Consider the following 17,225-nt stretch of genomic DNA (forward strand, 5'->3'; position numbering starts at 1 on the left):
GGACATGGACTGGTTATTACTAACACCATGTTCCAACTTAAAAATGTGCACAAATTCACATGGAGAGAAGAGGCAAGGAATAAGAAAAATCTCATTGACTATGTTATTGTTGATAGTGATGTTTTCTCCCTGGTGCAGGACACCAGTACAGAGGATTTGAAATTGGAAGTGATCACTATTTAGACTTGAGCAGGATAAAATTGAATTTCATATTGAAAAGAATAACATGTAACAACGTTTTAAAGCAAATAAAAGTTGAACAGTTTTCAGATGTGAACTGTAGACTAAAATACACAAAGATTATTGAAGGAAAAATGAAAGAGTTTGAGAACAGGAACTAAACCTTGGAGATTCAGTGGCAAGCCTTGAAGAAAACCCTGATTGATTCAGCTAGAGAGGCATGTGGCGAAGTTGTCTACAAGGATAGAAAAATCAAAACTCCATGGTGGACACAGGAAGTTAAAGAGACAGTGAAGGAAAAGAAGAAAACATATCAAAAGTTCCTGGCAAATAAGTCACCATAGAGGATGCACCTTCCGACGAATACAGAGACAAATGTAAGAAAGCTAAACAGTGTGTAAAACTAGCTAAACAAAAGTCATTGGAGGACATTGGCAAGAACATAGAAAATAAATATCAAGAAGGTGGCAAAATATTCTGAAGGTTGTTGAAGAAGCTTAGGAATGGAGGAAAGAGTGCTGTAAAAGGAGTTAGAGATGATAAAGGTGAATTAAAACGGAAGAAAAAGATATCCTTTAAGTATAGAGGAATTACTTCGAAAATTTGCTAAATGAACAAGCAGTGATGACAGCACAGTGATAAAAAACACTGACCAGGCATGCAGTCAGGAATACATATCCATACTTGAAGTAGAAAAAGCCACCAAAGGCTTGAAATGTGGAAAGGCAGCAGGAGTAGATGATATTCGACCAGAAATGCTGAAGTATGGTGGTATAAAAGTCTTACAGTGGCTGCACTGCATAGTTCAGAATGCCTGGACAGAGGGACGAATTCCCAATGATTGTATAGAGCTCTCATAGTACCTATATATAAAAAGAGAAATAAAATTGAATGTCAGAATTACAGAGGTATATCTCTATTGAATGTTCCTGGCAAGATATATGCAAGTATACTTGAGAAACGGTTGAGAAGAATTGTGGAAGAAAAGCTTGGTGAAGAACAAGCTGGATTCAGGTCAAATAGAGGCTGTCAGGATCAGATCTTCACTTTACGACAAATAGTGGAGAAATCATGGGAATATAACAAAGATCTGTATTTAAGTTTTGTTGATTTGAAAAAGGCATATGACAAGGTGCCAAGAGAGAGAAGCTATTCCATACGCTACAGTTATATGGTGTCAATGGGGCATTACATCAAGCAATACTTAGTCTTTATTTGAGTTGCAAGTCAGCAGTTAGAATTGAAGGAAGTACAGGAAGATGATTTAATGTTAAATCTGGTGTGAGACAAGGATGTACATTATCCACTCTGTTATTCATTATCTATATGGATCACACTATGAAGGAAAGTGGTATTAAACGCGATATCAAAATTGGAGATGTTAATGTCAGCTCTTTGCTTTATGCGGATGATGTTATACTTCTAAATAAATCCGCTACAAGTCTGCAAGATTCTCTGACTAAATTGAATAGCTCTTGTAATAGATATGGTATGAAGGTCAGCAATAAAAAGACAAAGACAATGAAAATAGGCAGAATCATTGAAAATGTCAACTGTGTTGTGAATGGAGAACCTGTGGAACAAGTAAAACATTTCAGCTACTTAGGCATGATTTTTAGTGAAGATGGTAAATTAAATATGGAAATAGACAACAGAATCAACAAAGCTGGTATGGTAGGAAGTCAACTGAATAAATTCATATGGAATAAGAGAGAAATTAGTCTGATCGGAACACTAAATTAGCTATATACAAGACAGTGTTCAAACCAGTTTTAACTTATGGATCTAAGAGCTGGGTCAGAAGTAAAACACTTGACCAAAGACTAGAGACAACAGATATGAGAGTCCTGCGAAAGATTAGAGGCGTGAACAGATGGCATCAATGGCAACATCATATTAAAAACGAGAATATTAGGAAAGAACTTGATATTGTCAGCATCCAGGAATGCTTTAGCAGAGCTAATCTCAGGTGGTATGGTCACTTAAATAGAATGGGCGAGGAAAGATTAGCATAACAAGTGTTCTCTGCCAAGTTGGCAGGAAAACGACCCAGAGGAAGACCAAGATATAGGTGAATTGATACGGTACAAAGTGCCTTAGATGACAGAAATATAATATCTGGTAATGTTGGAGTCTTGACAAGTAACAGATTGATTTGGAGGAGAATTGTAGATAGGAAGTTAGTAATGATGTAAATTTTTCATGTAGTACTATCATATCCTGTACACCCCTTGAGGGTACACGACAGGAATTGGATGATTTATGTTTCCCAAATTTTTGTAAGTTTAATGCAACTATTTATTTAGATTCAGCTGATTTCTGAGTGCTGATGCAGATTCCATAAATAGTCTTTCTTTTTTGAATTTACTGTGGTGAAGCATGGTGGTTTTTTCCAAGAGATCCTGTGGGTTGTATCCAAAACATGGTCTGCCAGGCCAGAATGACCATACTTGTGACTAGAGATGTACGATTTGTGATTTTAAGCAGATAGTTGCTGATCTATCTGTCTGTCCAAAGTATGCCAGCTTGCAGGAACAGGGTACTCTATAAACTTCAGGCACTGAGAGAGGAGGGAGCTGATCTTTGGTTGAATAAATAATAGTAGCAAGTTTACGGTGGGCTTAAATCTTGTGTGGAGGTTGTACTTTTTTAAGGACCTGGCTATTTTTTCTAATGTGCCACGGATGAGGGTATGGTGATGGCATTTCTGAAGTCCTTCTGAACAGATGGCTGGGAAATGGGGAAGGAACTGATTATTTTTTTTTTAATTCTGTAATCGCTGTAGCCATTGGAGAGGAAGGTGTTGTATATGTGGTTGAGTTCAGTTGAAAGGGCAGTTCCACTGGAACAAATATTGGACTCTCTTGGTTAGAGTTTTAATAATGCCATACTGTTGAGAGCAGTGGTGGTGGGATAGTTTATAAATATATCTGCCTGTGTGTGTAGGTTTTCTATATACAGTGAAGGAAAGTTTACCATCAGGAAGGCATGTAACTAAGGTGTCTAGGAAGGGTAAACTATTGTTATTTTCCTTTTCCATCATAAACTGGATTCTTGGATGTAGGCTGTTGAGTGACTAAGGAAGGAGTCTAATGTGACTGGGCCATGAAGCCAAATTGAGAACACATCATCTATGTATCTTAGTTAGATAGAAGGTTTGAGAGGATGCTGAGTGCATGGCTCGTTTTTCAAAAAAAAAATTTTTTTTCCATATAAAAATTGGCACGAGGGGGGGAGGGGGACCCATAACGGTTCCCTCTATCTGTAAATTTTGTTCTTCCAAGAAAAATAACCGGAATTGATGGCAAAGGAAAAGAGATCTAAGATATCAGAAGGGAAAATGCTTTTTTTTTTAAGTGTTAAGGTGTCACTTAAGGGAATATTGGTAAACAGTGAGGTTATGTCAAAGCTTACCAATATTCCTATAAGATTAATATGGAAGAAAGCTACTGATAACGAACTTAATCATGTAATACTATTATCGTACTACTATATTCCTTGAGGATTCAAGAATTTGATTATGACAAATTCATAAATTGCTACCTTTTTTTTTAACCTATGTTCAATGTAATATACCTAACAAGTTTTATGATTATACAATTCTGCAATAACACTTCAACTTGACCAGTGGATGGTCAGACTACTGAAGAGCACTTGGTTGGTGATCGTTTCAGAATAGCTATCCAACACACTAAGCTATTTTGTTTCTTTGCATAAGATGAATAAGAGAAACTTAAAGAAATTTTTGTGTTTATGAAAAGAAATCCAGCAAGTATCTATCATTATTATTATCATTAGTTTTGCTATTTTCTCCAAATTTTCTCAAAACATTTCTATCATCATCATCAAATTCCTGCCATGTACGCTCAAGGGATGTACAGGATATGATAGTACTACATGAAAAATTTACATCATTACTAACTTCCTATCTACAATTTTACTCCAAATCAGTCTGTTACTTGTCAACACTCCCAACATTACCAGATCTTATATTTCAATTGTCTAAGGCACTTTGTACCATATCATTCTACCTATATCTTGGTCTTCCTCTGGGTTGTTTACCTGCCAAATTGGCAGAGAACACTTGTTATGCTAATCTTTCCTCGCCCATTCTATTTAAGTGACCATACCACCAGAGATTAGCTCTGCTAAAGCATTCCTGGATGCTGACAATGTCAAGTTCTTTCCTAATATTCTCGTTATTAATATGATATTGCCATTGATGCCATCTGTTCACGCCTCTTATCTTTCTCAGGACTCTCATATCTGCGGTCTCTAGTCTTTGGTCAAGTGTTTTACTTCTGACCCAGCTCTCAGATCCATAAGTTAAAACTGGTTTGAACACTGTCTTGTATACAGTAATTTAGTGTTCTGACTAATTTCTCTGTTATTCCACATGAATTTATTCAATTGACTTACTACCATATCAGCTTTGTTGATTCTGTTGTCTATTTCCATATTTAATTTACCATCTTCACTAAAAATCGTGCCTAAGTAGCTGAAATGTTTTACTTATTCCACAGGTTCTCCATTCACAACACAGTTGACATTTTCATTGTCTTTGTCTTTTTATTGCTGACCTTCATACAATATCTATTACAAGAGCTATTCAATTTAGTCAGAGAATCTTGCAGACTTGTAGTGGATTTATTTAGAAGTATAACATCATCCGCATAAAGCAAAGAGCTGACATTAACATCTCCAATTTTGATATCATGTTTAATACCACTTTCCTTCACATGTGATCTATATAGATAATGAATAACAGAGGGGATAATGTACATTCTTGTCTCAAACCAGATTTAACATTAAACCATCTTCCTGTACTTCCTTCAATTCTAACTGCTGACTTACAACTCAAATTAAAGACTAAGTATTGCTTGATATAATGCCCCATTGACACCATATAACTGTAGTGTATTGAATAGCTTCTCTCTTGGCACCTTGTCATATGCCTTTTCCAAATCGACAAAACTTAAATACAGATCTTTGTTATATTCCCATGATTTCCCCACTATTTGTCGTAAAGTGAAGATCTGATCCTGACAGCCTCTATTTGACCTGAATCCAGCTTGTTCTTCACCCAGCTTTTCTTTCACAATTCTTCTCAACCGTTTCTCAAGTATACTTGCATAGATCTTGCAAGGAACACTCAGTAGGGAAATACGTCTGTAATTCTCACATTCAGTTTTATTTCCCTTTTTATATATGGGTATACTATGAGAGCTCTACTCCAATCATTGGGAATTCGTCCCTCTGTCCAGGCATTCTGAACTATGCAGTGCAGCCACTGTAAGACTTTTATACCACCATACTTCAGCATTTCTGGTCGAATATCATCTACTCCTGCTGCCTTTCCACATTTCAAGCCTTTGATGGCTTTTTCTACTTCAAGTATGGATATGTATTCCTGACTGTATGCCTGTTGAGTGTTTTTTACCACTGTGCTATCACTGCTTGTTTCATTTAGCAATTTTTCGAAGTAATTCCTCCATACTTAAAGGATATCTTTTTCTTCCGTTTTCATTTCACCTTTATCATCTCTAACTCCTTTTACAGCACTCTCTCCTCCATTCCTAAGCTTCTTCAACAACCTCCAGAATATTTTGCCACCTTCTTGATATTTATTTTCTATGTTCTTGCCAATGTCCTCCAATGACTTTTGTTTAGCTAGTTTTACACACTGTTTAGCTTTCTTACATTTGTCTCTGTATTCTCAAAGAGCACAAGCTGACTTATTTGCCAGGAACTTTTGATATGCTTTCTTCTTTTCCTTCACTGCCTGTTTAACTTCCTGTGTCCACCATGAAGTTCTAATTTTTCTATCCTTGCAGACAACTTCACACATGCCTCTCTAGCTGAATCAATCAGGGTTTTTTTCAAGGCTTGCCACTGAATCTGCATGGTTTGGTTCCTGTTCTCAAACGCTTTCATTTTTCCTTCAATAATCTTTGTATATTTTAGTCTACAGTTCACATCTGAGAGCTGCTCAACTTTTATTTGCTTTAAAACTTTCTTACATGTCATTCTTTTCAATATGAAATTCAATTTTATCCTGCTCAAGACTAAATACTGATCACTTCCAATTTCAAATCCTCTGTACAGTCTGGTGTCCTGCACCAGGGAGAAAACATCACTATCAACAATAACTTAGTCAATGAGACTTTTCTTATTCCTCACCTCTTCTCTCCATGTGAATTTGTGCACATTTTTATGTTGGAACATGGTGTTAGTAATAACCAGTCCATGTCCTGAGCAGAAATCCAACAGGTATTTGCCATTATTATTAGCTTTGCTCTTTTCTCCAAATTTTCCCAAAACATTTTTGTATGACAATCACTTCCTACTCTGCTATTTAGATCCCCAACAAGGACCAACTTTTCATTTTTCATTGTGTCAGTTGCTTTTTCTAAAGCTTCTAAAAATTCCTCCACTTCTACCTCAGTAGAACCTTCTGTTGGACCATAGGCACAAATAAGTCTCATTGTCCAGTTCCCCATTCTGATATTTGCCCACATCACTCTACTTGACACTGCCTGCTTTTCAAGAATATGAGCCTCGTATTTTGTGTTGAATACTATGGCTACTCCTTTTCCTTGATTGCCATTGCCTGAATATAACATTTTGTATTTATTGCTCAGAAAGATCTCGCCAGTTTTTGTCTTTTTTGTTTGTCACCCCTATTATGTCGATCTGGTACTTATCTAATTCTTCTGTTAGCTCCATTTCTTTGCCATTCAGGCTTCTTATGTTGATAGTACCGATCTTTAACTCTGGTGATGTTGAGTTGGGGTGTGTTTTCAGATTTGTTCCAGTAGCTGACTTTTCGCTGTTCGCCCTGGTTCGATGGCGAAAACAGCATGGACCTTGTTTAACCGGGCAACGCCCTAGCCAGCATGAAAATTTGTCATGTTGTACCATCAATTTTGTATTTTGGTTTAACCAATAGGAATACAATTTGGTCGGCTAAATCCCAAATTGCCAGCCCATCCTCGTTCGTTCAGTATCCAGGTAGATACTCAACAGGGTGCACCACGAGAGGGTGAGGATTGGACATTAGGTCAGAAGCCCTGGTCTGTTCTCTGCATTCCTTTAAAAGCTATGTGGAGGTCTCCTGTCAGTTATACAGCTTTGACCCTTATTATCTCATTATTAATTGTTTCCTACCAAGACTAACTTTCCCTTTTTAATTGTCAGTGGCCTTCTCTAATGCCTTGAAAAATTCCTCCACTTCTTGCTTAGTAGAATCTGATGTGGGACCATAGACACAAAGAAGTTTTATTGTCCAGGTTCCCCATTCTGATACTGGCCCACATCATTCTACATGATACTGCCCACCATTGAAGAAGATTATCCTCATATTTATGTTGAATACTATAGCTACTCCTTTTCCCTGATTGTTAGTGCATGAATATAAGATTTTACATTTATTGCTCAGAAAGATCTCACCTGTTTTTTTGTATTATTTGTTTCAGTCACACCCATTATATCAATCTGGTACTTATCCAGTTCTATTTATTTTCCATTCTCACTTATTATTATTCCTTCCCTCCTCTTTTACCTTGTGATGTTGAAGATTTTTCTACATTTAACTGCTGCTGTATTGAGGATAAGGTGGTTAGCCCGATGCCTCCTGGTGTGTCCTATGTCTGTAGATGCGTGTGTTCACGGGGTGGGTTTGCCTGCTGTGAGGTACAAAAAAACCCCCTACCTCTGTATGAGACTGGCTACCTCACCTTAGTTGAAAGAGGCCAGATAAAGGTTCCTCAAGTCACTGAAGGAATCGAATCCATATATATATATATATATATATATATATATATATATTAAAGATACCAAGAAATTTTAAACCTGGTTTTACTCCATTTCCCAAGTAAGCAAACAGACTAAAAGTCAAGTTTGCGCCTGCAATTGATGCAAGTCTAACTGATCCCACAGGTAGTGCAGGACCAGGGCAACTCGTGTAGAAAGATTAAGATTAGTGATCGGAGCTTGTTCCACCTTTGCCACGAGTTGCCCTGGTCCTGTACTATCTGTGGGATCAGTTAGACTTGCATCAATTGCAGGCGCAAACTTGACTTTTAGTCTGTTTGCTTACTTGGGAAATGGAGTAAAACCAGGTTTAAAATTGCTTGGTATCTTGGTATCTAACAGAAGAGATGTGAAACAGGATAAACACTCTACTTCCAAAATAGAATACTCAAAATTATGCAAAACTATAAGGAAAAGAGTAAGACATGAAATCAGAGCTTATAACACTAGAAAAATCAAATAATAGAAAATAACAAAAATATTAAAATTCTAAGAAGCCTGATGATTGGAAACAAACACTTAGTAGCAATAAAAGAAAAGAATGGTACAGTAAAAAGAAATCAAAAAGGAATTATCAAAAGACTGGAAGAATTTTACAAAGAACTTTATCAAGATGAATCAGATACCATAACAGAAGTAACTCCAATATTGAAAATAATTTTGAACTACCAGTAACCTATAAAGAAGTACACGAAGCTATATACCAAATGAAAAATGGAAAAGTCCCAGAAGAAGAAGAAATCCAAACAAGTTCATAAAGATTGCTGGTGAAGAATTAATAAAACATCAAACAAACCTTATCAACTTATGTATTGATAAAGGGAAAATACCTACAATCTGGAATAATGCAATATTAACATTAATTTATAAAAAAAGAGATAAAGAAGAAGAAGCCAAAAATTACAGGCCAAATAGTTTATCAGTTCTATATAAAATACTTACAAAAACAATAATTAACAGAATAGCACCTATTCTGGATTTAACACAACCAGCAGGACAGGATGGATTCTAAAAAGGATATAGTACAACCATTATACATGCTCTGAAGCGAATCATGGGAAAAACAGAAGAATATCAAAAACCTCTCTGTTTTAGCATTTATAAATTATGAAAAACCCTTTGACAGCATCAAAACTTCTGCAATAATAGAAATTCTAAAAAAATCAATCTATACCATGTGAATATGTGGAACTGTTAAAAGAAATATACAAAAATGGAACGACAATTATAACAACAAATATAAAGCAACAAGATCCCTATACAAAAGGGGATAAGACAGGGAAATTCTATATCCCCTAAAATTTTTAAAGAAGCATTTCAGGAGATGCTTCAAAAAATTAACTGAAGTTTCAAAGGCATGACAATAAAAAGTAAAAAATTAACCAATTTGAGATACACAGATGATATTGTATGAATTTCAGAATCAGCACAAAATCCACAGGAAATTATAAATATACTAAACATAGAAAGCAAGAAGATAGGTCTTAAAATAAATAGAGAAAACACAAAAGTTATGTTCAATTCAAGTTATGAGCAAAAACAATAAAACTTGATAAGCCAATAGAAATAGTCTCTGCTTATGTGTACTTGGAGCAACTTTTGACAATGAAAATGGATTACAGAGCAAAATTAAAAGAAGAATTTCATTTGGGAAATTGAACAACATCTTCAAAAATAACTTACCCATCTGCCTGAAAAGTAAAGTATTCAAACCCATATTACCAGTACTCACCAATGGCTCAGAAACCGGGACACTAACTAAACAAATCGAAAAACAAATACTGGTGACAAAAGGAAGAATAGAGAATCATCCTAGGAATAACACTAATGAATAAAAAGAGGAAGGAATGGATCACTCACAGACAAAAGTCTTGAATGCAACAGAAATTGTAAAAGCCTCCAAATGGAGATGAGCAGGACATCTGGCTCAAGGAATGGACACTAGATGGACCAGAAAAGTAACAGAATGGATACCAACCAGAAAGAGAAGACAAAGACAGCCAAAAAAAAAGATTGGCATATGAAATAGAAAAACTGGCTGGAAAGAGATGGATGGCAGAAGACTGGGAAAACTGAAGATCACAGAGGAGGCTTTCATTCAGCAGTGGATCAAAAATAGCTGAAAGAAGATCATCTCCATGAACAAGATAAACTCCATGCACAAAATGTTGCAAAATATATAATCAATAATCAAATTCCTTATTTCTACTTAGATTAAAAAAAAAAAAAAAAGAGGAGGACAATAATTAAGTTCATTAAGTTGAAAGCTGGACTGGATAGTAGCAGCAGCTGATTGTATTTTACAGGATTAAATAATGGTGACCAGTTTGGCATAATATCCATGAAAATACTACAGGAAGAGCACTGCAGAAAGAGTGAATTATGAGAAAGTGAGAGGGGGAGTCACCTATAAATTGGATTAATCTATTACCATCATCTATAAACTTTTCTGGATAACACTTTTAGGAAGGTTTTTGGGACTTCATCCCAAATGTAAAAAAAAAAAAAAAATACTATATTAAGTTTTGACAGATTTCAAAATTATATGATGGTAACAGCTGTACAAGTAAGAAGTAGTGTCTTTACAGAAAAGAACAAGCTTTTTTTTTCTTTTTTGAAAACTATGCATGTGATATTTTTTGTGCCAAAAAAGGCTAAAAGTGTAATCAGCTGAAAGAAGGGAAATCAATCTGATTTCATCTGGAGATATTAAATTCAAAAGGTAAGATGTGAAATGAAATTGTGAGAAATAAGAGTGTGCTATGTTTTGTTGGTACCACTGAAGTTAAACAGATTGTCTTCACTCTACTGAAGAATAAAAAGGAGTCAACTGATTTATGCTTAAGATATTTCATAACCACATCTCAACAGATATCACACAAGGAGAAGTCCAGTAACTGTCATTAATTCTTTGGATGTTACAGTAGTTGTATTCATTTTGCTGCATGAAGGCTTTAATGGTAAAATATCAGAGAAATGGATTGTATGAGCTCTGTTGAAGTTTTTACAATTCCATACTGATGAAAAGGGATGAACTGCTGACTTTTGCATATGTATCTGCAAAAGTATCAGTAAGTTGGATGTCCAAACAATTTTCCATTTTTTCTCTTTTACAGGAAATTTAATCTGAGGCCGAAGATCATTGGTTCTTTGCATGAAGATAGTCAAATCCAATAATGAACAAGATCAAATGCTAAAAATAGCATCAATGTTGCAGATTCATGGTGATGGCTGCTGTTGTGTAGTTTAAATCAGTAAACCTTCTAGATAGTACTTGGCTAAGACGAGATCTTTCCATAGCAGTGCTTTCAATCTGTTTTAGAACTTTTAATTTAAATGACTAGTTATAAATTTCCTTGATATTGTTGATATCTTTCTCCTGCTATCAGGAGAAAGATATTAATCTTGAGATAACAGATAAAGTCAACGCCAAGCAGATTTTGGCAAGTCAATATATAACATCACATGTATTACTTTCTTTTGTGGCTTATGTGAAGGCTTTGCAATCTATTTTATAGTACTATAAATTTTGTGTGTGTGTGTGTGTGTGTGTGTGTGTTTTCTTTCTGATACAGACTGTGCATCCTGTTTCACATATGTATCTGCATATGTATCTGTAGACGGCATGTAAACAAAATGCTATAATGCCCAATGATTTAGCAAGCAGAGTAAATAGAATTTTTTTCTAGGTGGTATGTATATCTTATTTTTTAAAAAAAGTTTTACTGATTTCTTCTGGTGTATCTCTGAAATAGAATGATTATGGCTTTTTTAAAATGACTATCCCATTTTTTGGTTTGGATTTAAGTAACTTAAAACAGTCACTTTGTGTGTCTCTGAGGAGCCAAAAACATAGAATTATATGGCCTGAAGGAAATTTTACATACATGTCAATCCCACAAGGTCACAAAATAACACAACCATGTATATGCACATTGTTAGGGAGAAAGAACATGTTGATGCATTTCTTGAATAGCTAGAGGTTGTAACCTCCTTGAGGAAGATGGTATGACTTAGGATGCATGTTCCAAAGAACAGAGGCAATGGATTAAAGAAGATGATGATGATGACCAGTAGCACAATGTAGAAACAAAGTCTATGAGAAAGTGATTGGGTGGAATCTGTGAGAAAGGGGTCATCTATTATGTGAAGTGCCTTTTAGATAGTGTTAAGTATTCTCAGAGGTTTTGGTGCATTGTCCCAAATGCAAGCACAGTATTCTAAGATGGGAGTATAAGGAGTTGTATGGATAAGATGTAGCATCTTGAATGGAAGACACCAAACTATAGATGTTAAGTGTGATGTGTTTGTGAAAGGAAAATTCTGAAGAAAAATCTAATCTTATCAGGAGATCCACATATTATTAAAAGTAAATGAGAAGTAAGATATTTCTTATGAGAAATAAAAAAAACTGCATTTTGGTAACACTGAACTCATCTGGTCCTTGCAGCATGATGGAGAATACAAGATCACTGTTTAAGATATTGGTTATGAACAATCTTGAAACCACAGTCATTTCAACACTGCAAAACAATGAACAGGATTTGAAGTCAAGTGAGAGGTCATTAACATATAGGAGAAAGAGTGGGAACAAAAGTTCATGCACTTTCTCTTATATCTTGGAGTACCGTGCCAGTAACAGGGAAATCCAAAGAGAAGAAACAGTCCACCACGACAAAGCAGAGAACAACCAGACAGGAAATCTCATACATATTAGAGAATGAATTTGCATCAACGTTTGCAAAACACCCACTCCATTTCATTCTTCAACTCTTCATTATTCTTTACAAATATTAGGCATCATTCACCATTAAAGAAAAAAAAATGCAATATCCTTTTTAAAAAGATGAGAGAAAAAGAAACCCCAGTGTCTACTCAACTGGCTTGTCCTCAATGGGTATTCATGGAGAACCATCCAAACAATACTATAATTTTATTATAGCAAGCCTATTTCAATCTCTTCCATTTCCATTATGACAGTAATAACTCCTTCTAGAAACATCAGGATCAAACTTGCAGATGTTTCAAAATAAAAGGAAAATCTTAGCAATATATCTTATAATAGAAGAAAAATCAGGTACCGCTCTTCCAAAACACATCATACCAAATTTATCTTGAAGAAAATTTTCTTGTTTGTCAGATTAAAGAATATAGTGCCATCATTCATTCACATGGTCCTCTCAACAAAACCAAGGATTTATCCTAAATGACATCTGAAAGTCATTGATTAGATTAGTTAACATACCTTTCAACTAATCATCTCCAAATAATGCTAGCAAACAGATATACTACATTTCAATTTTTCTCATAATGGTTTCACTCAGTTTTTTTTTTTTTTTTTTTAAATGGAAATTTGTATTTATTTTCTCTCTCATCATCTTCACGTTTATTTATCCTGAAGAAGTCGCCAATTCTTCAGTGGTGAAACAAGTCGGCATTTCTTGTATATTTTTATAATGATGAATTAAAATCCAATTTCTTATAATAACTACTAGTGAATGTCAAGTTTATTTTATCAACATATTGTCTTCCATCTCAAACTGAAGTGCAAACAGACAAATTAGGTAGAAAAATACACATAATACACCGACCTCATAGCTTTAGTTGCTTGGGCTGTAATTAAAAATAAACAATCCTTTCTTTGCAGTCCTGGAGTTTTTCATGCATCTTGTCCAAGGGCAAATGAGGCTTTCCTTCTGTTATATACGTACCTTCCACTATGCTTTTCATTTTAGAATTTTTTTTCTAAATTATGCATTTTATACAAATTCCAAAAATCCATGGCTTTTCAAAATAGAGGAGGAGTTGTTGCACAGATTGCGCTCTGTATTTTTGTGTATTTTCTAAAATTACAATATCCAAAAATTCAGTTCTATGTTAATACTTATTTTATTTTCTCTTGTTCATCCTCAGAATTCATCTATAGTACCACATGGCTGATAACCTGTTTGGAATTAAAAGCAGTGGCTAACATCTCCCAGCATCCTTGTGATGCAACAAAATTTCAATTTCTGTTAATATTTAAAATTTCACATCTGGATCAGAACTGTTTATATCATGTGCTAAGAACATGATATAACTATCAGAGATCCCAAGCAATCAACTATATGCAAGACTAGTACCCTATTTGCTAAAAAGAAATCCATACTATATCATAAATCAAATCTTAGTGAATTATAAATAATCAACATTAACAATTTTAAAAGGCTACCTTGAACAAAACTTACACAAGGCAACTTAGATCAGCTAGCTGGTCAATGAAATCAAACAGCTGACTAATATCATAAGTGATAGAAGGGGTATTTGGATTCTGCCTCTTTAAATGTTCTTCATAAATATGGCACACTCCTAAAACAAAAATTTCCTTATCAAATAAACTTATTTCAGTGAATTATGAGATTAGTAATGCAATAAAACAGCTTATGTATCCAATACAAATACTACAAAAAATGCATTACTGCTTTAAAAATATAAAGTCATTAAGTGAAATTAGAGTCCACAATTGTAATTCTAACAAGTAATATTAATGATGGTCAGAGGGTATATTATTTGTTTTACCAACTGCAAATCTGAAGGGGAGGGGGATCAACATTAATGTACAAATAATTCCAATAATTTCATGGGAAACTACTCCACACAAGTTACACCATTAAGCAGGCTTTGGCAATTCCTAGAAGGTTGCTAGATTATAAGGAGTGAATTTTTACAGAAGGCAAAATAGATCTTATTTGCATTTTTGTCAATGACTAGTAATATTACTACAGCTGTACAACAGTAACATTACTATTACTACTACAATTTAGCAAGAATTTCAGGAAATAGTCCACTTTATTCTAAGCAAATGCAAGCCCAGATAGTGAGCAAAGGGACAACTCTCTGGATTTCTGGTAAATCAAATCATATAAAAGAAATGGAGGGGAGGGAGTATACAGTCCCATGACTCAACTTGAGAAAAGCATTTATTTTCCTAAAGACTGGCAAGTTTTTTATTACACTACATGAGGGGATAAATTCATCTGTGGAACAGCAGTATGCTGACCAATTATTTTGGATGTTACTTTAAGGTAGTGTATTAAAAAAAAAAAAAACTCTTTTAACCTTATGTACTGTAGTCTAGCTCAAGGATATCTAGCAATTTTCTGAATGTAGGTTCAGTTATATTCATTAGCAATCATGAGTTTTATTTAAATCTTCCAACTGAAGGGAATCAGTAGAATAGATGGAATGAGTTCAGCGTATAATAGTTTTGATAATGTCTGTCTTCCGTGATGATGTGACAACAGATAGATATATTTGACAGTAAAGGAAGGAAGAAATCAAATACTGCTTTTTATTTATGCTGTTTATTCCTATTTATTTTATTCAGAAATTGTAGTAATTCTGCTGAGTGTGACCAAACCGCAAAGATATCATTCTACAAAATGAAGCCAAACATGCCATTAAGAAAAATACTGAAGAGTTGACTTTCCAGATTCTATAGAGCAGGGGTTCCCAACCTTTTTGTTTCCTAGAGCACATTCTAAAATACCGGTAGGGCGATGGGCACCATCTATTTCTTCAAGCAAATTTTTTGAATTCTTTTGTTAAATGAATACATACAAAGTTTACATTATAATCAAATGTTTTATTACTTAAAAGTTCACATTATATAAACATTTAAATATATGTATGTAAGTTAGTGTGATCTTTGGCATTGCATTTCATTGGCCAGTGCTTCATAATTAGGAGAATATGATGATATTCCAGTTCTTAAACTGGAATGAACAACTTCGAATGAGCGTCTACTTTACATTGTATGCGTTTAATTCTCGTCATGTGTCATTAATGCATGCGTCATATAGCATGCCATGAATTGTTGCGTGATTATTTCAAACTATAAGGCACACGGTTGAATGGGTTGCAGCAGGCACACACAAATTGGTTGACGGGCACCATGGTGCCTGCGGGCATAGGGTTGGGAACCCCCTGCTATAGAGCATAGTCAACCAAAGCCAGTGAATTAGGACTGCCCATAGCTGTTTCCTCAATTTGCTTATAATTTTTTTTTTTTTTTTAATGGGACTTGTGACATAATGTTTATTAGACACACATGTTCACAAGAATATAATAATTTTATTACTGCAAAGATCTAGTAAGACAGTATACAAAAGAGTCAATACAATCAACTACAGAATGTAATGAATAAGCTTTATGAATTTTGGGAAGATTCATAAAAACCATTCACACAAGACCATGATGAATCAGCAATTGCTATTTCAAATAAACAAGACATTCTGCTAAGATCAGAATCTAGAACCATCAGGACTATATCAAATTCTTGAAATTTTTGATTACCATGCCACTAATGCACCAACATAGTAAACAACACTTACCAATCAAACAAAGTTAAAATATTCGAGTATATTTGAATTTGATCATCTGCTGCTTGAAGCATGTAAAACTCTACAATACTGCTAGAATCTCAACCATTCTGAGTGCATGACTATTTCAAAGTTTTGGAAGTAATAAAGATTAACTATTCATAGTGTTTTTATAAATGATCAGTAATTTACTCCAGTATGAGTCAGATCATTTATAAAAACAGGCATAAAATTGGGTGTAAGTGCACATTTTCCACTGTTTTTCTTAATCTAAATGGATAAAATATTATGAAGGAAAGTGACATTAAACCTAATATAAATTGAAGATGTTAATCTCAGGTCATTACATTATGCAACATTATATAAATAACTAGCACAACTCAGCAGGATTCCTTGACTGAATAGCTACAACAACAAGTTTGGTATAAAAATCAGCAACAGAAGGAGAAAACTGAAAATGGTCATTAGACTGTGGAAAACATCTCAATGAACAACTGAAATATTTAAGTTATTCAAGCACAGATTTTAGAAAGATGGCAAATTAAAACGCAAAGCTGGTTTGGTGGGGATTCAAATGAATAAATTTATATGAATTAAAAATCAATCAAAACATTAACTGTATACAAGACAAGTGTTCAAACCAATTTTACTTATGGATCCAAGAACTGAATTAGAAATATCAAACATTTCATTGAAGGATGGACACGAGAAATTATTTTGGCATAAAGATAAACAAATATGCTAACAGGCGGTAGATGGCATTGGTGTAGATGATGATTGTAGTTACAGTTCGTTGTATTTGGTTGGTGAATTGAATGGTGTAGGCAGAGAGTTGTAGAGTAAGTACCCTCCCTTGATGAGTCACTGGAATCC

General features: G+C 34.5%; 1 protein-coding gene across 1 annotated transcript in view; it reads right to left on the reverse strand.

Moving 5' to 3' along the window:
- The window catches only part of e(r) (enhancer of rudimentary), a 101,325-nt gene that overhangs the window by 13,332 nt on the left and 70,768 nt on the right, over positions 1 to 17,225 (reverse strand). Inside the window, exon 3 of the mRNA XM_090407263.1 lies at positions 14,220 to 14,340. Coding sequence (XP_090263389.1) covers positions 14,220 to 14,340 — 121 coding nt within the window. The remainder of the gene's footprint in view (positions 1 to 14,219; positions 14,341 to 17,225) is intronic.

This window comes from Typopeltis vanoorti, chromosome 17 (assembly GCF_054136105.1).
Source record: "Typopeltis vanoorti isolate ZY-2024b chromosome 17, IOZ_Tvanoo_1.0, whole genome shotgun sequence".
In the NCBI taxonomy this organism is placed as follows: domain Eukaryota; kingdom Metazoa; phylum Arthropoda; class Arachnida; order Uropygi; family Thelyphonidae; genus Typopeltis; species Typopeltis vanoorti.